This window comes from Pseudopipra pipra, chromosome 1 (assembly GCF_036250125.1).
Source record: "Pseudopipra pipra isolate bDixPip1 chromosome 1, bDixPip1.hap1, whole genome shotgun sequence".
In the NCBI taxonomy this organism is placed as follows: Eukaryota; Metazoa; Chordata; class Aves; order Passeriformes; family Pipridae; genus Pseudopipra; species Pseudopipra pipra.
The window spans coordinates 20,234,233-20,257,858 of NC_087549.1; the positions used below are offsets into that span (position 1 = coordinate 20,234,233).

The window sequence follows — 23,626 nt, forward strand, 5'->3', positions numbered from 1 at the left end:
TGCCTCCCTAATGCACTTTTTCTATGTTTGCAAGTATGTAGGCATAATGACTCAAATATCTGTCCTCACTGGCATTCATAATCAGATGAAATTACTTCAGAAATTATTATCTCTCTTATTACCGGCAACAATTTAGTTAGTTACAAAAAACAAATAAAAATATGTGAACTTACTGAAGACAAAATTGTTAAATTATCTTAATGAAATCCAAGGCAATTTGAGACACTTACATATAATCTTATTTACATTAATAATCAGGAAATATTATTATACTTTTTGTATATTTTTATATTTTTTATTATTATATACTTTGTCAATCAAAAACTTCAGTCCATTATTTAAACCTACCTTTCAATATTAGACAAAGAAATACGTACCATGCATACCATTGTCTCCTAGCTTCCAAAAGATGATATTTACTGATTGCATGGTATTTGCAAAGAGTATATTACAGGAAAAAAATGGATTTATGGAAATAAATCATATAAAAATATTTTAATAATAAATATTAAAATATTGCATTCTTGTATTGCTTTAGAAAATTGTGTTTCCACAAAAGACTAGCATAATACAGCTGGAGTATTGTCATAAATCTTCTACAAGTATGTGTCAGAATCTGAGAAAGATTCTGTGTATCAGATCTGAACATTATATCTGAAATGCTGAATAAATTGATCTCAAGAGTTTTCTGTGATTACTTCAGTTGTGCTGAATTTTTTACTCTATCATTCAGCTTTTTAAGAAACTCAGAATGTGTTTTGCCTATTGTTATGCAATAAACACCGGTATATACTAGTTGTAACAATATATGTTAATGCATTTAATTTTTTCCTAAAAATAGTTTGACATTTGCATGTGTATGTATATAATAAATATGCATAATATATGTGCATATGTATAATAGATAAGAAAGGTTTAAAAGTACAATATTATATTATATATAATATTCTAACACTACTTTTACCATAATCTTGTGCAGCAGCGCCTGGGCAAGCAAGAGAGAAACAAAGCCTTGCTCTACCCTGTAATAATCAATGTCTCAGTAGATCACTAGATATACTTCCCTGTCTTAAATAGTGACTCACCCTCCAATCAAAGAATTGTCCTTTCATGAGCTTGTTAGTCGAAAAATTATACATATTAACTTAAAAGTCGTAATCACAAATCCATCTGCAACTGGAAATTACATGAAATGAGGACAGATGTCTTAAAAGCCCCTGAAGTAGATATCATTACCTCCTTAAAGGAAATCTGTTTCAGTAGTTATGTGATTTGTGTGCATAAGCAATGAATAAGAGATACTGAGTTTAGGAGCAGCTTGTTAAACTCTCATAACTCCATACCTTATTTGACCGTAAAGACACTCTTCCTCCACAGCGCGCACAGAATTTAGTTTGGCAATATGAACAGTTATGGCCACAGCCATCAGCAAATTTTGTTTTGTGGCAGATGCCACAGGTTGGGGCATCACCCTTCTGCTCCTGCTGCTGCTGTGATTCTTCACCCATCTTCTTCACTTGCTCCTTATACATTTCAAACTGCTGATGTAATTTTCTGCAGAAGAGAACATACAAATACAAATAAAATACAAATCAGAGTGAAATACTGTAGTAAAGCAAATACATTTAATTTACGATGCTCCAGAAGTGTTACATTCAAGAATTACTTTTTTTTCATTATAACTAAAATCTAGGAGGAAGCTCAGCACTGATAGCACTCAGCTCACAGTCCAGCTGTTACAAAGGGAAGTAACTCTGATTTAGGATGTGACCAGCTGTTTGCTGAAAATACAACAGTAAGAAACAGGTTGAGTGATCAAAGAGCCCATAGCACTAGACAATAAACTGCTTAATAGCAGGAAAAAAAAAATCAAATTCATTCTTCCAAGTGTTCTTTTACCTAATTCCACCAGATAGATGCAGATATCTTCTTTTGATATAGCTTCATTTATCTAACAATACTGCATAGAATAATGATTCTAAAATGCTTTTTCAATGACTTTTCAATCACCGGGTTCAAGCCCATAATAAGTAACCTCATCTTAGCAACTGATTATAAATCATTTAAGCCATTCGTATCATTAGAGAGGAACTACCATCTTATGTAAAATGTAAGGTAGAAGACGACCTTAGGTGTAAAATCCAGGAATAGTAGTTCAAGACACACACACACATTTACCTTCCATTTGTAGAACTGGAAACACATGCATAGTCAGTGGCCATGTGTGTACAGAACTGCAATGAATCTTTCAGTCCTGCTACGTCATTCATATTTCTGAGTCTGCAATTATGAAATCTCCGTATATGATAATTAGGCGTGTCTCACTATAAACAAACTTACAGATTTATTTCATGATCTATAATGGCAGCTTTTTCTCAAAATCCCTGTTTCTGAAGGTAAATGATGTTATGGGAAATTTAATTTTCATTTTAAAAAGTCATAATTTTTTAGCTCTCCCAGATTCTGAAAAAGATGCAAAATGTGACATAGCAAATTATAAGAGATTCAAATACAAAGAGAAAACAAAAAGAATTTTGTTTTCTCTTTTATCCTTGTCATTCAAAGGGGTCTGAACAGTGATATTTAAATTCATAGCACGGAATTCAACTCACTAATTTTGCTAATAGAGTATGCACATTTTAGCAAATTAAAAGTTATTAATCTAATTTAAGCAGATTATTCGTTCCTTGAATAAGATCAAGCAAAACCCCAAGAATGAAGAACTTTCTATGAAACATTAAAAAGGTAACCTAAAAAAAGATACTAAAATTGCAAAAGACATTTATTTTTCCTTAGAACTATCCTTCTAGAGATTCTTGAGTGTAGGTCATTAAAAAACACACATGAAGCATAGGATAGAACAAAAAATAACCTCTAGAAAAAAATTAAATCCAGAAGACCAACTTCCTTAAGCATAAATATATCCTTTATATAGATCAGATATAAATTAATGATGAAAAACTATTTCATCAGAAGTGTTAGAGGCTCCTATAAAAACAAATATTACACAGAGTCACTTAAAGATTAACCTAAGCAGTTATTTACCACAGATATTCACACATATAGCAAGAATTGTTGGGATTTGCTTTGTTTTTCAGGAAAACTCCTAAGAACATACTTCACATTACTCTACAGAGGAATTGTAGGAACAAATAGGCAGCTCCCTCTCTCCATCAGGCAAGACGGGAGGCTGGAGGCCTTCCTCTTCCTCTGTGTCCCAAACTGCTGCCTCCAGCCCTCAACTACCACTGACCCTTTCCCAGACAGAGGGAAAGCAGGGTTGCTTTGTCTTGCTTTTGTGTCATTTATCTATGTACCTCCTTCTGTCACTTTGAGATGAACTCTGAGTGCACAGGCTGGCCTCGGGGTACAGCGGCACGGACTCAGAATAACAGTGGCACGCTTTTCTCTCGCTTTCAGCCCTTCCCACCTTCACAAGCCTCCTGACCTGCAGCACACCAGGGACAGGGGTCTTGGCTGAGGCATCCAAGGGAAGGATGTGAAGGATGTCATTGCCCTGAAAGCCATTGGGGGAGTCAGGGGTGAGGGGCTTCCTCTGCCTCCTCACTGGTTCAACAGAGCTCACTATTGAGTGTTGAATGGGGAAGGACACAAGTTACAAATAAGCAAGAGCTGAATGAAGTTAAAACAAAATTTAGAAATCTGGAAACCTCGCACATTTCAGCGTTTTACACTGACAACAGTATATAATTGGTAGTTGGTAGTCTGGCCTGTTTCCATCAATAACACATGAAAGCTCTGAGATCTTGCTTGCCTTTTAATTTTGCTTAACATTGCATTCTTCATTTAAAGCATATTAACTATGCTGAACTCCAAGTTTATTTTTAGGCTCCATTCAGTTTTGTGGCTTCCTTATAATCTACAGCCTTTGTTTGTATGATTATTTGCTTACCAGTCTCACTGATGCATAAAAAGCACAAGCCTTTTGCCAAATCTTAAGCCTCATGTACTGAAATAATTTCACTTTTGTTTCCTCTTGAGCACAAGAATCTGTGTAAAGGTCACAACTTTTCCCTCAAAGTATAAACTTTTCAAGGTTGTACAGAGAAGTTTTCTAAAATCCTTGTTCTAGCAGGAAACAATTTATCATCTGCCAAAGTAGTTCTTTACTACACCTTTTTCTGTTCCAAGAAAAATATTACATGTATTGATAGCTATCAGAAAAAATTAAACGCAGAAGAATCTATAAAATATTCATTTACACACAATATATGTTCTACTTACTAAACAGAACCACTTGAGATGAATATGCATACTTGAAACAAAATACAAAATATTCATTTTAGGAAGTTCATTAAAAAAGTGTTTATTTTGTAGATAAATAATTTTTTTGCTTATCCAGCCTGCACAGGTTTAAGCCAGAAATTAAGCCAATAACCTACAGTAATAATTAGGTGTTTAGAATAGAACGGTGTCTGAAACACATTTAGTAAAACATGTTTAAGATATATTTTTCAGAAAACATAATGCAAATAAAACTCCATTTTGTTCAAGCTGTCTGCACTCATGTTTTAACTCTGAACATTGCTGCCTGAAAGGGCTTGGGAGTTCAGTTACCAGGGGAAGAAAGTACCCAGTACCAAGGCAAACTTCAGGGCCTGGAACTGAACTAGGGTATTCAAAAACTACAATTTCCAGTCTTTATATCCAGTGAGTTAGTCTGTTAATGCAAGTGGTCAAGACCCATCCATGATTCATAGAATAGTTTAGGTTGGAATAGACCTTTAAGATCATTAAGTCCAACTGTTAACTTAGAACTGCCAATTCCACTACTAAACTATGTCCCCAGGTGCCACGTCCATATGTCTTTTAAATACCTCCAGGGATGGTGACTAAAATACTTCCCTGGACAGCCTGTTTCAATGCTTGAAAACCCTTTCTGTGAAGAAATTGTTCTTACTATACAAAGTAAACCTCCCTTGGTGCAATTAGAGGCCATTTTCTCTTGTCCTGTTCCTTGTTACCTGGGAGAAGAGGTCGACACCCTCCTACAACCTCCTTGCAGGTAGTTGAAGAGAGTGATAAGGTCTCCCCTTCAGCCTCCTTTGCTCCAGGCTAAAGATCCCCAGCTCCCTCAGCCACTCCTCATCAGATTTGTGCTCTAGATTTTTCGCCAGCTTCGTTGTCCTTCTTTGGACACACTCCAGCACCTCAGTATGTCTCTTGTAGTGAAAAAAAGGGTTCCATACAGGAGTTGCATTCTAGGCCAAAATGCTTATCCATAATGAAAAACCTTATTCTTATGCATGATAGGGAAATTGTTTTGGTTGTAAACCCAGATAACCATATCAAACCACACAGTAACAAATCATTTAAGTAAAAAACTCAGCAATGCATATCTATAACCCTTATATATGTGTATTTGGGCAATGGCCTCAATAGCACATGCCATCTAGCTGTATGATGCAAAGTCTCTCACCTTTATTACATTTGTTTCAAAAATACATGTACTTTAATAATGGTTATAAATTTTAGAGGAAAAATAGAACATGGTATGAATTTATGAAAACACCGACTGATAATGAAAAGTGAGGTTGAAAAATTGCTAATTAAGTTCTGCTCATTTTCATCTCTTGATAAAGTTCCCTGAATTACACTTGTGTCTGCTGGAAGTTACAGTGGTGAGGTTCATGAGATTTATATGACTAATCAAGATTTTCTTTGTACTGTAAAACATCATATCCAAGACCGCTTCATAGAGGATTTCTCAATGTCAAAGGCAACTGTTTGTAAGAGCTTGAATTGCTCTGTCGAGGTCAAGAAATAGAAACTATTTGAATACTTGCTTTTTTCTGGAAGGGAGTTAATTTAATTCTCCTTATTCTTGCTTTCCCACACCTTTCCAGGAATAAGAAATTCAGTATCAATCAAAAAGCAGTAGACTGTGAGACTCTCATAATCCATGTCAATGACAAGTAAGAAAAGCAAGTTCAGCAGTCTGATGTTTCTTATTATTGTACAGAAGTTTTTATTTTTTCCCATCCTCCAGAAATGTCCATAAAACTTCCAGCATTTTACCAAAACAAAAAAAAATATTATTGACAAGAAGTTCTGAAACTATTCCTGCCTTCCAAAAGTTCACATAAATATGCCTGAAATTTCCAAAGCTGCTTAAAATCTACCATTAGAAGGGTGACTGTTCAGTAAGTGTCCAGGATGTTTAGGCCAGCTGTAAGTCTAACAGCCACTGCTTATTTCCTGGCTACACTTCTAAGTTTTATTACTAATGTAGCCCGTGCCTCATTTCCTATTCCCAGGCACAGAGCACGGATGTGGCTGGAATCCAGGCTTCAAAAAGAGTTTGTGTGCTTTCGGTTCTGCCAAGTCCATTCATTTAACGATTTTTTGCCTGGTGGCCGTGACTATCTAGTTGCATATGACATTCTCTCTGTATGGTACATTTAAAGTTTCTGCTTTTATCATCATGCCAGCTAACCTGTCACCTAGTACACCTACTTCTCTTCTGAATGAATATTATTCTTACATATATATATAACATATATATAACTTCATGCATTGGTAGAGGCTGGGAAACAACAGGCTGAACAGCAGCTCTGCTGATAGGAAACTCTGGAAAACAGGGTGGAAACCACACTATGAGCCAGTGGTGTGTGTTCTCACATTACAAATTGGACAAATTACACATGGGGTCAAATTAGCAAGAGTATAAGCAGCAGGAAGGAATTTATTCCCTTTAGTGGGCAATGGCAAGGCTGCACCTGGAATATAGTGTCCAGACTGCACTCTGCCAGTTCATGAGGGATGTCCAGTTTGTCAACGAAAAAAGAAAATGGTCATGTTCCTAGAGCATGTAATCTGCAAGGTAGGAATACAGAAGCTGGGTTTGTTCAATCCAGTGAAGAGGAATGGACTAAGAAGTGATCTAACACCTGCCTGAAAATAGCTATCTAATCTAAAAATTACCTGGAAAAATTACAGAGCCAAATTCTTCCCGGCAGTCAAAAATCCAAATAAAAGGGCAAAAGGCACTATTATGGCACATAGAGAGGAGGTTCAGGTTTGGCATTAGGAGAAGCATGTTCATTAGGTAGGCAGTGCACCACTGGAATAGGTTGCCCCAAGAGGCTGTGGGATTGCTGTTCTTGGAGGTTTTCAAAACCCACCTAGAAAAAGCACCAACTGCCCTGACCTAGTATTCTCAATAACAGTGCATTGAGTAGGAGGTCAGTTCAGAGATCCTTTTCAAAGAACATTTCTATTATTATATAACTGGCAATGACTTTGTGGAATCAGAAAAAAAATATGAAGTATAAAGTCAAGCAGAATCATAAGGAAAATTACTCAACAACAATTACTTGTTTCAGCAGTACCGGAAGAAAAAAAAGTGACCACTTTTACCAACAGAAAGAAAAGAACCTTTTCATGCTTTTTAGAAACTAGTGTGAGAATAGTTAACTCTCTCAAAGTTTGATCAATGAACTGATATTTGAGTATATGTTTTCATATGGATGCGTGGTCTATAAAACAGAAATTAAAAAAAAAAAAAAGACAAAATAAACCAAAGTTCAGCATTGCGAAATAGAACTTTTCTTAATTGCAAAATGGTGGTTTTGCCGGTATTCCACTGAAATGAGAAGGGGCATCACACAAAATTCCTCTTCAGAAGACCATGACTCTGCTTTAAGTCTACCAGATAAGGAAAACTTACTAAGCAATTAAAGACTCACATCTAACTTCAAACAAGAACCTCATATCCAATTCTGTTTAATGGATTATCGTACCCAGTCAAATAACACAACTACTGTCCTGAAGCCATTCACAAGAGTGAATTCACATTCATATAGAGTTTTCAACTTTCATATCAGTGAAAATGAAATATTAGCAGGAAGTAGATGTCAGCAGAGATCTCTGTGAACATTCACTCAATTCACAGCACTTTAACTTTCTTGCTGGTAAAATCTCTACTGTGTCATTGGAATTGACATACTATTTCTGTCTGCTTTCCTCAAAAATTAACTATTTTCTACTCTTAGTAGGTTCAACTTTGGAATCATCTCTCTAAGCGAAATGTCTAAGCTTAGACTTTTGATTAAAAAAATATATACCAAAATATATTCAGAGAATGCAAATTGAAAGGGCTTAAAAAACACGACTGTACAGTAAAAATACTACTCTTTAATCTATGCCTTGGAATTTACAAAACCTAGGAGAAATCTAAGATATTGAAAAGAGCTAGTCAGAGGCACTTAATTTTATTTCCTGCTAGGGAACCAGTTTTAGCTAAACTTTCACTAACAATTTCTTTTATATCTCAGATATAATATGCAGAAAATAGAAGATACCATAAAACCCAATCCATTTGGGTGTTTGCCTGAAATGCAAGAGACCTAGATTTGAATTTCTACTTGCCCTGAATCCAAGAAATCTATGCAGATACAGTCACTAACAAGCTTATCTCAAAACTGTGCACAGCCTCTACTATGAGAATTGCACAGATACAGTTAAAATAAGCTCACACATATACAGCTTTATGTCTTTGGATAATTTTTCATGAAAGAATATCGTAAAAGACATAAATTTATATTCTAAGTGAATACATATACTCTATATCTAAGTGAAGTAGACTGATTGTGCCTGAAATGCTGAGAAGAAAAAGAGCTAAGAGAATGGGAAGAAAGGAGCGTGGTTGTTAAATGATCATGCCCTTGGTTTATACCTGTGCTGCTGTTCACTTGTAGCTCAAGTGGGAAAAGCCAACTACAGCAGAGATAATTGGCATCCAAAACTATCCAGATCTGTTTCAGTCTCTTTTTGCCATGCAAGTGAGCAGGGTAAAGATGTCTGTCATACCTTAAAATCACTTGCCTCATGCTTGGGAATGAACCCAAATATTCTCTGCTGGTGAGAACCTCATACTAGCCATTCTTACAAGTAAAATACATGGTCAAGATGATGTCTTCAAGTTGCCCTGGCTCCATTCTCTCTTTTCTCCACTTGCTTTCCACAAAGGCTCCCAGGTCATATTTTACCACATTTTTTTCTCAGTTTATTTGACCTCCCTCACAAAATAGAAAATATTCTCCCATTGCACTCTTCCTGATGTCATAATGAATTAATTAATTTAGTATGACCCTAAATAAATTTGTAACTACAGATAAAGTCATGTCACTGAATCTAGTTTATTTTAACACATTCAGAAACCCAGTAAAAAAATACAAGAAAGGATGTGGAAAAAAAGCCGCTCCATTTTAACAAACAAGGATGATACGACTCTGTGAACGAACCAATAGATAACACACCAGCTAGACAAAAAGCCTAGCTGGGACTGACAGGATTACTTTACCTTTTTTTTTTCTGTTTATAATGCTCAGTATTGAATAAAACTGCAGCCTTTGTTTATTAACTTTGCTTATTAGCAGCAGAAAGGCTGCTCTTTGTTGACGGGGGAGCAGCGAACAACAGCTAAGTACAATAGTCCTGTGCATGGCTACAAGAAAAAGTGAACATTGAGAAGATGAACATATGGACTATAAAGGGCTGAGCCAATTAATGTTATCATATTTCTGTGAAGCTTCAATGATATCAAGATAAAGTTAGTCAAGATGCACATCAAGGAAAAAAGAAGTAGGTAACTCCTGTCTGTACCTGTTACTTCCAGTTTTCCTCAGAACAACAGATACTTGCTCCTACCTTTTCCTCAACAGTTCAAACTAACTGCAAGATTAAACTGAGAAGCAGTATCTTTGTAACTGTTCCTTGTTTGTTAAAATTAATCTCTCACTGAATTTTTTATTGTACTTTTACAGTATATAATATAGAAAAAGCTAGAAAGTCACGATTAAGTTTTAAACAGGCAGAATATAGTTAAAACATCCAATTTATCTAGATCTTTTCCAAAACTTTTTTGGCTATAATAAGTAATATGGACATTTAAAATTAAAGAGAATACCACATTCCTCCAAGAATTTAGCAATGGCCAAATTATTCAGACAAAGTTCCCTAATCTCTCCATAGCTGACAGTTATGAGAGTAACCTTCTGTAACTAAGGAAAGTTCCTTCATAACTCCATATGGAAATTACTTTACACCTTTGAATATCTTCACACCACTCTGTGTTCTATTTCAGTGTAATCAAGAAGGCTCCAGTTATCCTTTTCTGACTCTTATTTAAAACCCTATCTCACAACGGAAGTTTCCACAACTTTCATATATTTTGGTGATTACACTGGGGTGTTTTTTCCTCATTCTCATTAGCTGCTCATGCACTAGAAAAAGAATTATAAACCATTATGAGTCTGTCTATTCCTACCATGTTCTTCTCATTTGATTCTAAAATAAACTCTCTTAGCTAAATTTTTAATTCTTTCTCCATAAAAATTCTTCATTTTTCTTCTAATAAATTTTGTCACCTACTTCTGTACCTTCTCCACCTATACTGGAAGTATCGGTAGGACTCCGTTTTTAATGTTTTAGTGTCAAGTGGGTAAACTAAATCCATACTATTATACAAGACAGTGGTAGTTTTCCTTCTGTTCTTTACCCTTGTGACAAGGCCAACACTTCCCAGGTAATTTTAGGTCTCATTCAAAGTAAGATTAACCATGCCAGTTGTAACTGAAAAAGTGCCTGACTCTCCAAGGAAAATTTCCAAGTTCATTCCACAACTGCATTCATGCAGTTAAAAATATTTTATCTCCACTTCCATGGGCCTTGTCCCTGCGTTTGCATTCCACACTATCCCAAAGGAGCTGCTTTGATAAATTGCTGAAGCTGTAAGAACTAAACCTCAGCTGGCAATGAAGAACAGGACCAAGCAGTTGAATTTACAGTAAAAGTAGGCTGCCAGGAAGTGTATGTGAGAGCACAAAAACAGGATCTTTGAAGTTGGGTCATTTCATTTATACTTCATCCCAGATATATTAAGTAAAAGAAATGGCAGGATTATAGATTAAAAATTGCAGATAATTATGGTACATTTTTTTTAACTACTTCATTACAAAATAAGATGTAAGCAGTCACTCTGCGTGCTTTACATGTCCAGATACCTTCAACTTCACTTAAACAATTTCTGAAAATTCTGGTAGGAAAGAACAATTGCATTTCAAGTTTGCAAAAATAGTCATAGTGACAGAAAGAAACTTTTGGAACTGTCGCATCTAAGGGCAATGATGCAACATGAGCTCAAGATTTACCGAATATTAGAAAGGATACAATCAGAGACACCTTAAAATACATGATACTATTTGAGTCTCCAGTTGTACTGATACCATAATATCATGACATATGGCTGCTGCTAAGCACTTTGGACAAGTGGAAATGAAGTTTTCAGAAACAGCCATAGGAACAAGAAGTCTTCCTGAATTCAGTCTCATATTGATGATGACCAGTATCTGTCTTTCATTTCTGTGAGAGAAGGCACAAAGGACAGGAAAAATCTGTAGCCTGGATATTGCTGTAAAACAGGCACATCAGACATAGCATCATACACATGTAGAATCATGACACTCTTGGCTACCACCACATGCAGTAGTCTAGCTATTATAAAATCCCAACCAAAAACCAAAATTTCTTTAGACCTGTAAGCCAATCAACCACAAAAGATCTCCAGGTAAAAAGGTAGGGAGAATAGTCAGAGCTCCTTGCTAAACAGAAGGGAAATAACATCTCATGGCTATTTTTTTTTTTTGTAACAGAAAACCACTCTATAAACTAGAATTAGGATTATTTTGCAGCTATTGCAGCAAACACATTGCAGCATAACATATTACTTTATGAGCTTTATGCAAAACTTAAGATTCCTATTTGGATCTTTTCCATACAAGATCGAGGCAGATGTACACAAACTTGCATACCCTATACAAAAATTCTCACCTGAAGAAAAACACTTGGCTCTCATAATAGTTTCCTCTTACAGTCTATTTGTATCCTGTCATTCTACATTTTGTATTTAAAAAACATGCTTATTTTTATAGTTACTGTTACATGATTCTTCCTTATTCACTTGGTTGCCATGTTTTGAGGCAGAAACACTACATTAATGTGAAAACATTAGAAATATAGCTACATGTTGACTATTTCTGCATTTTTTCTGATACTGTTTATGTTAGGAACTCTAATAAATATCAGTTTTAAGAAATCTGAGGCAGACCTATATACTTTTAATTACTAGACCTTTATTTTTTAAACAGCTTCATTATTAAAAGTATACAAAGTACTGTTCTGTCCAAATTATTCACTCACAGGAAGTTTCACAGTTTATATTATATTTGGCTTGTTTTCATAAATCATACTTTTAATTATGTTATTCTAAATTTCATTTTACAGGAAGGCTAATTCAGTTCTGCCAATTAAGCACATTGCAACATTATTACAGTTATAAAGGGCATCTCCAGCAGAGATAGTATTTCTCACAGTCACTCGGGTTACTTTTTTGCATCATTGGTTCACTTACAATAGGAAGCCCTTCACTTCACACCTGTAGTTTTAGAAATGCCAAAAATAAATAAGCTACTGTGATAAACTTTTTTATCCTTACTATGAAAGCCAAAACTACTTTTTCATTAGACAATTACACGCACAGCCAAAATAAATACATGTTAAATAATAGGTCACAGTGTCTAGGCTCCGAAATGTAACACCTCCTGACATTACAGTATCATGATTAGAACGAGTTCATTCCACATTGTTTACAACATTCATGAGCACTTTCAATTATTAAGGAGCCCCTATCTTTTTACTTCTGTGACAGGAGTGTTCCTATCTTGATGATTTTCCTTTTTTAACAAACAGGAAATAAATTTGAGCAATGCTAGGAAAGTGAGCATAAGCAAGTCTCAGTTGTGCTCACCATAGTTGTCTCAGCTTCATCTAAGCAAACTACACCAACATGTTTGATGCTGAAAAATCACCACCAGAAGTGGTGTTTGCAACTATTTGCGGTGCATTTTGGTTTTGACTGTATCAGTATTTTGACTGTAAAAGTAGCACCGGTGCAGCTACATTGCCAGCAGCACTATAGGGGGAGAGCCTTTTGAAACAGTTTGCCAGTTCTCAGAAGCCTGTAATTTTCCACTGTGTTCATATTTTTAAAGTAATAGGAAGTAGGGCCAAAACACAAATTATTTTCATGGTGCTAATGTAATTTTTCTTTTTTTTCTTATGAGGAAGGAACTCACGAATGGAGACATTCTCACCTGTAGGACTGTGGTTTTGTAACTGTATGAACTAGATGTGTAACAATCTTCCCCATACTAATTATATCTAAATCCATGCCTCTGTACCTCCCCTTTAGTGAAAAAGTGCACTGAACCTAAACTTTGCTTCTCAGAAGTAAAATATAATGTTGAATTAGGTTGCAGCAGTATTTTTCCATTTTAGATAAAATATATTTGATAATGATGGAAAAATTAAGAGATTTGTGCCTCAGAAATGCATAAATAATAGCTAATCTAACACTATTTCTGAGAGATAATACTCGAATTTTCCTAATAATTGGAGTTGTACAAAACCATGCCAAAGAATCAGTATCAGAGAGAAGATCAGAATTTAATCCTATATGTAAATCCTTTAACCTCTTAATTAAATCTTATTAGTTAACCATTAAGAGCTCAGAGTTACTGGGTATAAATGAGGGTTGTAAGAGAATGAAGTCAGGCCACCAGTGGGCCTGCTGCCCATAACCCCGCAGAGTGGAAGGATGCAGTAACAGCGGGCCCGTGAACGAGCAGAGGGAGTGAGGACACTGTCACTCAAAGGACAGGAGCTATCCCAGAGACAGCACTGTGAATATCTGTTTTCCTATAAAGCTTGAATACTTTTCTCTGCCAAGATTCTTATATCGGTTTATTAAAGCCTTCTCCTGGAGTACTTCTGTTTAGAAAAATAATATATATAAACAGATCTACTATCCTAATTATAAACATTGTGGAATGCAATTTGGAGGGGAAAAAAATATTTATTATCATTCCTACTGCAGAACTTGGTCAATTCCACCTATAGAAAATAAATCATGCCCAAAATCAATTGCCATTCTTATTTTACATGTCTTTTGTATCTAGGACTGACTAGACATCACTATTCAAAGAAGACACGATATCAATACTGATATATTTCCAATTCTTTCTGCTTTTGTAACTAAGCTGTTCCAATAGGATCTTTGTAACAGTAAGTTTCCAACATTGGAACAAGAGTTTTCTTTAAATATAGACACCCAAAAATCAGCTATTATATATAAATCTCACTTCTCTCTTTCCCTGGTCTCTAAAGGAAGAGTCAAAAAAGAGGTAAAGGCATTGGCTGGGCTATAACAGTCAGTACTTAAACAAATCACCAGAGGAGATAAAGTTATGATCCTAGGATTATCACAACTCATCAGTGTTGCATGTCTAAGGAAAGAAAAAATATTCATTTAGCGTACATAAGTAATTCATATTGTAATAGCTAGGAAATATATACAATAGAGTTCCAAATCCAATAACAAATCTTTTAAATAACAGTGTCCAAAAGAACAGAAAGCATAATATTTTCTTAAGAGATTCAATATAGATACTGTAAAGAGGAGAATGCAGCATCATCACTAGATATGATGAAATAAGGTTAGAGTGAATTTGCTACATTAAATTCACATTTAATTTTGAAATGGATAACATTCTGCTGTTTCTGAAGTTACCTGTTAATCAGATCCTTTTCATACAAATGTTAGTGGGTTTCACCCTGTTGGTGAACACTGCACTAGGAACAATAAAACATGTTTTGCTCTTAGGTACATAACTGGGAAATGGGGGTGTTCACAACTGTTCCAAAACTGTTTTCTGACACAGTCTGCATGCATGGACAAAGTACACTTGAGATGAGAAGTCTGACTGTGTTCCTGCTGAGAAAACCCAAGTTTTCTCTTCTTAATATCCTTGCACTAAAACAAGAAAATCCATTTCCTAAAAAAACCTACCTCTAGTAATCAGCTGTGGAATGAGGGAATATACAAATAGGGGCAAAGCTTCCTAAAGGATGAGAAAAAGGTGACATGTAGAATGCATAACTAAAATTACTGACCAGCTTTCAAATTTTGGAGTCATTGAATAACGTTTGTGACAGATCCAAATTCCAATAGGAATTCCAAGAGGCCCCAATAAAAACCAGATTTTTGTTTCTGTGACAGTGCCTTTTTTTTTGCTCTGTGACAATCTTCACCGTCTGTTAATATTATTCATAGATGAGACTTTGTACCCAGTAGTATTCCTCCTCACCCCAGGCTTCTGATCAACTCACCCTGGCACCATCTGTCTATGTTTGTTCTGAGTCCAAGATACTCCAGGAGCCACATCACTATGAATTTACTTCAACTTTCTCTCTATACAGACCATAATCTGGAAAACATCTTTTGGAAGAGATAAGAGAATTTCCTTCTTCTGTACGATCAGTATTACTTCTACCATGATCACAGAAAGCCACCCATGAGGGTGCAAGTAAAAGCAAATGGGAAAAAATAAAGACACATTCATCTGTAAAACAGAAGAGCTGATGGAGGGTTTCATGATATAAATACATTAAGGACCATGCTCCTTTTGGAGCATACCTGAATGTTTGGACTATCTGTTCAGTCATCCTCAAATCTCTAAAACCAGAACTAAAGTGAAGACTGCCAGCACATCAAAAAAATTTGCTCCAGGTGATAAAGGACAATTGTCTCATATAGTATGTCTTCCCTAGGTAAATATGGCAGAGCTCCACATCCTGTAGTCAGCCTTTCTAAATCAGTCTAGTCCTTTCCTGCCTTAAAGAAGGGAGAATAAGTAGACATTTCTTTCCTCTAGCCTTGTTGCCTCTCCACACCTTCTCAATTAAGGCATGAATATTTAATTTTATTTTATCCAACTAATTTACAAAATGCTCCAACTACTTCTTATCAAAGAGATAAAAGAAGACAACAGTGAAAAGAACACTTTACTCACCCTCACTCATTTAAACTTGTATTACAATCAATCGCTGCAAATACATCAAAATAAAAGCATACAGTTGAGAGAATAAACCCTCCCAAAGACGAACATTTAACACTGACTCATAGCTATCAATTAAGCAGAAATGTTATTGGAGGGAGTTGGGACTTTAAAAGCATGTAACCAGCATTACTGAACTTTCATCTGAAAAGCTCTGCAGCTGGGAAGCTTAATTGTATTCCCTGCAAGCCTAATTGTGTTTCCTGGCTTCAGGGGACAGGAATTCCCCAGATATTGGTGACTGACAGGTCCGGTTCTGCTTCCAACCTGCAAGTAAGCAAAAATACCCACTGCTATGTGAAACTTAGCATGAAAAGAAACCACTGTTTCCACTGGTATCAACAGCAGCTGGAAGTGCTGGGTCATTTCTAGAAGTCGTTTCAGAAGTACAAACTACTCTCGGTACTTGCATTCAGTAGCAAACATTAAGATGTAGGGCTTAAATGACACAGGTAGCCTTTGTGAAGTTCCAAACATCTTTCTGTACCAAAGAAAGTCAGTGGAGGTAAAAGGTATCCACCAGCACTTCTAGAGTTACTGGCATTAACTGGTTTAGAACTTGCTTCCTGGTTCTGAAACTGCTATTGGTTCATTAACCTAATTTTTACTTTTCTAAGAATTTGATCCAACTTCCTGAGGGTAGTTATACATTTGCAGTTTTATAATTGATTCAACCACGATCACTAAATCTCTCCTCTTTCTTGAATATTTATTCAACATTTTTCATTATGTTCTTTTTTTTGTCTTAATATCTCTAACTGTGGTTCAAAATGAAAATATTTAAAAATTTTTATATCAAATTACCAGTCATTAAAACTACCCTTTGAGGGCCTTTTTTACTATACCAATCACTACTGATTTAAGAAGTTCAATGTATTTGATATAAATAATTAAAAATCATCAGTAAACTCAGTTTGATTTTTTCAGGAAATATTATTTTTACTACTAAATAATCTTTTGTACATTTCTGACTTCAAATTTTTCATCAGCTGTCTTCCCATTTCATTCATTAATTAAAAAATATCTCCTAGTTATTTTTGGAAACTATTCAATCACTCATATGTACAGAGGAAGTTATGAAAGTATCTTTTGTTCATGCTTTCTTACTACCAGAGTATAGGGGAAAAAAACCAAAATAAACCAGGGATTACTGTATGAGAAAGCTACTGCTGTCCAAAAACCAAACAAGTTACCACCTCTACCTTAGTCCTACCCTTACTCACATGTGATTCGCAATATTTTAGGGGGTTATTCCACTTTGCTTAAAGTCATCCTCTGTTTTTCCACGTGAAATGTTGAGAGGATGAAAGAGATTGAAAGAAAGTGATAAGGAGAAAAAAAATGGGGAGAAGTACTGAAGGACTATTTTGAACTACAGCCTCATACAAAAGGTCTAGAGAGACCTTTCCTTGGAGAAATTAGCTCTTATCCTATAATACCAGGAGAGCCTACTTACAAGTGTTGAACACAACAGAGAGCTCAGCTCAGGAGTTTTCACGTGGAAACAGAAGCTGTAGTGCCAAATCAAGCCCAAATTAACTGTGCCATAAACATATTTCCCAAGTGATGAAAACAGACACTCATAACTCTGCTGTCTTGTGTGAGTGCACCCTGAACATACTCCTTACATTTACAGTACTAGTAGGGTAGCTGCATGACTCACAGAAGCATGGCTTTAGGGAAGAGAGAGAAGTTCCACTGAGGTCACTAACTAGTTCCAACGTCCTTTGATTTTATGAATCTGACTGCTAAGCTTATTATTTTGTCTTGGAAAACTCAACCAAAACCAGGACACTAACCTATAAGAATCTATTTTGACATATTTTTAAACCAGATAATGCAGACAGCACTATAATATGTTGAGCTATTCTTCAAATCCACTAGTATTAACTGAAATTTAAAATGTTTAGAATTACAGAAAATACTGACAAAAAATAACGTGTGGGGGACAAAAGCCCAGATAATAGAGTGGAAAAGCCCGGAGAGAAAAAAAAACAAAACCTTTGGGAGATAAAGCTTGCCAGAGAGAGTTGGACACAGAAATCTTTGAACTAGAAAAAGGGAAATCTTGAGTTTGAAAAAGATGGTCTATGAAAATCTTTTTTGTGTTATTATAAGGAATTGTCTCAGCTACCTGGAGCCCAGAAAAACATAGACCAAGCACAGCCTGGCTGTACCATCTGGTTTTCTCCTTTAGGTTTCAGACTAGGATTCTGTCTCTACAGGAAGGCTGCAGAACTGCTGAGCCCCCAAACTTCCCTTCAGTTTCAAGTATCCTAACTGTATTTCCATAGGAGAAAGCTTTTGTGCTCAGCCTATATTCCCAATGGGAATATTGAATCAATAACAAAAATTTAGCAGAGGGCAAATAAATTACTTCAAGCATGCTATGAAAAGTGACTCAGATAATACAAATCCCATGAAAATTCAGATTTTGGTATTTGTAATGTTCACAATGAGAATCATGAACCTGGCCAGTACTGATTGGTGTAATAACACTTCCATATTCTTTATTTTCTATCCAAATATCAAAAGATAAATGTTCCCTGCCTGAAGAGTATGGCAAATGTATAAAAAAAACCTGATAATAGTTTCTATCAACCTGCAAACAAGTCATAAGTACCAGAAGATATTCTCTTTTTCTTTTCTTATTCTTAGTCTTTGCCAAGTCATCTTCATGAATGTCACTAAGAGATTATTTCAACAAAATAGAAAGCATATAAGAAACCCAAGAATATTTTGCATAAGACAATATTTCATTGGTTAAAAAAATCCAACAGTTATTAAAAAGTGACTTCTGCAAACTTGGATTTCCCTCAAATTGACATTGATAAAAAAGGTTCTACACCGTGAATGGTTAAAAATTTATACATAATGCATGAAACAAAGCTCTATACATAACAGCAGTTTTGGGTGCACTGAATAGTCACTTCAAAATAAAAAAATAGATGTCTCTATAATATACATCTGTATTTGAAACAATTAATAATTACTTACATTTATTTTTTTCATATTTTCAGCATAGTTTCATCAGAATGCCTAAGCAAAAACAGCCATTCTTTGCAAGTCCAGTCCCTGACAGATACAAAACCAACCAACTAAACAAAAACAAACAAACAAAAAACCAAAGAGGTATCTGTAATGGACTGAAAATTGCATGGGAAAGTAGAAGCATTTTGAAGGAGTGCATGGATACTCACACCCTTCAAACTGGAGTTTGAGAGAAAGTGCTCACTTAGCACCAGAGGTGGGACAGGAACTATTTCAAAGAGCCACATGTTATTACAAGTGTAAATGATCATTTGCAGCCTAAAATGATCACAAACACTAGGGAAAGCAAGGTTTAACTTTCATTCGACAAGTCAAAACCATGTTATGCCACTTTTTGGAATAATTGGAATAATTTCTGATAATAAAACTTTTGGAACTGGTGATACTGCAAGTAAAATAAGGTTCACATCACTTTTGATCACAAAATATAATACGCCCTGTCATTTTATGGAGAAAGATTTTACATCATCATGAATAACGCAGAGCTAGTAAAGTGCAGCTGCTGTGATTTGATCCTCTCTGGAAGTTTTGACCTTCCTAAGATAAGATTTGATAAACTTCATATAAATTGAACTTACTGCATGATCTTTATCATCAGTTCTTCACAGAATGAAACGCACAATTCTTCAGAAAATAAAAATTAACACATTCATTACGGTTACAGGTGATGCCAAAATGAATGTATAGCCTCTATATTTTGCAAGAACCCCTCTCGTCACTGTCTTGAAGGCAGGTTCCATTGGAAACTGAGGTCATCGATTCAGCTGTGTGCCTAACATGCTTTCCTCTTTTCATAAGAGTATCACTTCTGTCTTGTTTAAGTTAAGCCAGCATTTTCTAAATCTATTTGCTTATCTCATTCAGACAACCTGTCATCCCTCTAGGGGTACTGTCCATTTCTTTTGGAAAGCAGTTCAAACCAGGATGTTGTCAGCATATTAGTAGCGCCACAGCCTGTGACATTCACAAATTCTGAGGAATTGCAAAAACTGAAGAGAAAATACTCTCCCACAAAGCTTTTAGGAGCTGCTGTACATTATAACATATTGCTGTCTGTATTTTCTATACAGCATTGGGTTCATTTACACCTATATGTAAATACATACGGAAACATTCCATCCTTCAGTCATATCATGTTTTTACTTATTACATTGCATCAAACAAAACATCTAGAGAATTTAGTACACAAAATTGTTCAGATACAGCTCCAATTCAGCCCTACCATATAAATAAGTGGAACTATTTCCCTTTATTACTATCTTATCCAATTTCTTATTTAAGTAAAATATGTTAACATAGATTATCTCAGTTTGGGGAACTTTTTTCCACTTTCTGCTTGCCCATAATGCTAACTGCTGGCCAGCTAAGTATTTTTGGTTGTATTCTTCTTTCTATATGAAAGTCTGCTTTTTAACCCCAAATTCTCAAGAAATTCTTCATTGTATCATACTACTTTATTTTTGTTTCAGAATTTACTTTTTCCTTTCACAAAGAGACAATGTTTCTCACGTTGTCCCTGACATTTTTTTCAATTCCTTATTAATAAGCTTTCTTAATTTATCAAAAATGAGAAATCTATTATCTTTGAACTATCATATTCTGTGGGTTCCTCTGTCAAATTACAAGTCCATGTATGTTTTACAATTAAAACAGACCTGTTGGATTCCGATTTAAATATAAAAGTATATTTCTTATGGTCGTTATATTTACCTGCTCCCAAAATGTTTATCTTTGCCTTCTGATAGAACCAAGCTCCGTCATATTCAAAGAATCAATAAGGTTGGAAATCACCTCCAAGATCATTGAGTCCAACCTTTGATCAAACACCAGCATGTCAACTGAACCACAGCACCGTGTGCCGTGTCCAGTCGTTTCTTGAACACTTCCAGGGATGGTGAGTCCATCACTTCCCTGGGCAGCTCATTCCGATGCTTAATCACCCTTCCAGCGAAGAAATTACTACTATGTTAACATCACTAACATTGTGAACAATTCAACCAACATAAATAAGGTTTTCTTGTATTAAATATTTTGAGGAAAATGTCTGAAAAAGGTCCAGGGCCAGCCACCATACAACCACAATATCATATTGCAAATGGAACAGTAAGAGTTCTAATAAGTCATCAGAATGAAACAACAGATGTTGTTTTGGTACCTTGGAGACAAAAACAGTTTTATTGTTAAGAGGTATTTGTGGATCTACATTTTGCTTCAAAATAGTTACAATCTCCTTGCATTTCTTTTATACTGCAAATTATAATTTCAGTTTTAGCACATTTACTCTCTGATTTCTTTCTATCTTACTGCCCAAGAAAATAAACACTATAGAGTGTTAGTCTTCTCATTACTCCAATTTCACAAGTCTATTGGCTGCAGAGACCTATTTTTCTTGTTCAGAAAAGTACATCTTCAAGTGGAGTGTGTTATTTTCAACAGGTTCTGTTAAAAAACTTTCCAAACAGGAATTGCAAAGACTGCAAATAAACCCACTGACTGTAATAGTGTAAACTGTATTAAATAATTGTTGATGTGGGCTTGCTATCACATGTGGGGTAGATAATTTGAAGACATTTAAAACTACCTAGTGGTTGGCAGAAGTATTCTGTATGTAGTAAATTTAGAATACGAAAACCATGAACCACTGATTTATGTTAACTATTTCAGAAATGACAATCTATTTTAACAAGAATTCATTAGAGATTGGAGCAATCTATTTCAAAGATTGCTTTAATTCAGACAGTGACTAAAGTATCCAGTAACATTTCCTTATCAGACAAGTCTAATTGCATGAAGAAAATAACATATCTAACCAAAGAATCTACTTATCAAATGCTGAATTTGGGGACTAGTAAGACTGAATTTGCATCATAAATTAAAAAAAATGTTGTATGTATTGCATTTTGAAATTTATTCTGGTCTTTTATGCAACGTTATGCACCAATGTCTTAAAGGAGATTTGGAATAATGACACTGTCTTCTCTGTAAATACAGTCTGTTCTTTACAGTACATACATTTAAATACTGAAATTACTGTAGATATACTTTCATTATATCTACAGTGATTTTATACCAACAGAACAGAGCATGTTAACAAAACTATGTGTGTGATCACAGAGACTACTGTGAAAACTTGGTATTACTTGACATTCCAAATACCAAAGGAGTAAAAATGTAAAAATCAAGCATTTTTGAAAGATGATTCCTTTCATTTACAGTTGCTTATGGAATTCAATTTTTTTAAAAAATCTGTCTCTTCAAGACTACAGGAAAAGGTATTTTATTGAAAATTTTACTGTTTTACAGGTGTGGTCTACCAGTAGAAAAATTAATGTAGTTTACAAAAAATCTGTAGAAAAAGGTTTTACTTGGTATCATTTTACAATAATTTTTGATCTTCATTTCCTTGTAGTGACAACATAACTTCCAGAAACACATGTAAATATTTATTTATTGAAAAGACATTTTTAGCACCAAAAATCCCAATGTTGTGCTAAGCAATGCGTTTTTTGATCTCTCCTAGAATTAGTCTAGTGAAAGAACAAAAAAGGTGATGAAATATTTTGTTCTATTTATTTTGAAATAGTTTAGACACAAAAAGCATTATGCTTAATGACTTTTGATATTGACATTCTACTATTCTATTGATATAAACATTCCACTGTTTATTAATAATGTTCTCATAACTATCAACACAAGAAAAGAGGCTCAATTTCTGCTGTCAACGTCAATGATCAATCTCTTACAGTTCTTAACGAGTAACTAAACTTCCAGCCTGAAAATAAACAAAAATGTTCACGGGAAAAGGGAAAAAACTTTTCAATCTTTTCAATAGTTGGATATCTTTAAGCAGCAAACTTTAGAAACTTTCTTTCCTAAACCACTGTATAAATTCACAGAACTCTCATATCTAATACTGTGAGGAACACTGATCACCCTCAATTCAGAAAGATCTATTAGGGTTTTTAAAAGGCAATAAGGATGACCAAAAGCATAGAGTGCCTTTCACAGAAGCTGACTCTGCATCTTGAAGGGATAATGAATGAAATATAATAGACTGCACAGAATGTAATAGAAATGTGTGAATGTTATACATAGTATAGACAAAGTATATAAGGAATTACATAACACAAGACTAGCACTTCCCAATGAAAATATCAGGAAGTAGGTTGAAAGCAAACAAAGGGTGACAACTCCTCGATATAGCAGATAATTAAATTGTAGAATTCATTTTCACCAAGTTCTAAAGCCAAAAATATAAATAGGTTTAAAATGGGCCTGAAAATAGTGATGGCAATTAGATTCCTAGTGGCCATGAAATAAATGCAGCAATATGCATGCAGACATTGCCTCAGGAAGCCACTAAAATACCTGTATCGGAATTAGTCTGTGCATAACCCTCTCCTTATGTGTGTTCTCAGATATTCATTGCTGGGCACTGCCAATACACAATATTACACTGGCTGAATCTTTAGTGCCTCCTAGCATGGGAATCCCTTTCTTTTGATTGGAGCCTAATACCATTACATAATGTTCCAGAATTCATGCAAAAAAAAAATATAAACTCCAAGTCAAACCCTTAGACACAAGACCACCAAATC

The 23,626-nt window shown here is 35.0% G+C and overlaps 1 protein-coding gene across 15 annotated transcripts in view; it reads right to left on the reverse strand.

The window, feature by feature from the left end:
• Positions 1-23,626, reverse strand: part of RIMS2 (regulating synaptic membrane exocytosis 2) — a 451,223-nt gene that overhangs the window by 361,663 nt on the left and 65,934 nt on the right. For all 15 annotated transcript variants that reach the window (XM_064646980.1, XM_064646989.1, XM_064646998.1 and 12 more), the window contains one exon: positions 1,344-1,554. In XM_064646980.1, coding sequence (XP_064503050.1) covers positions 1,344-1,554 — 211 coding nt within the window. The remainder of the gene's footprint in view (positions 1-1,343; positions 1,555-23,626) is intronic.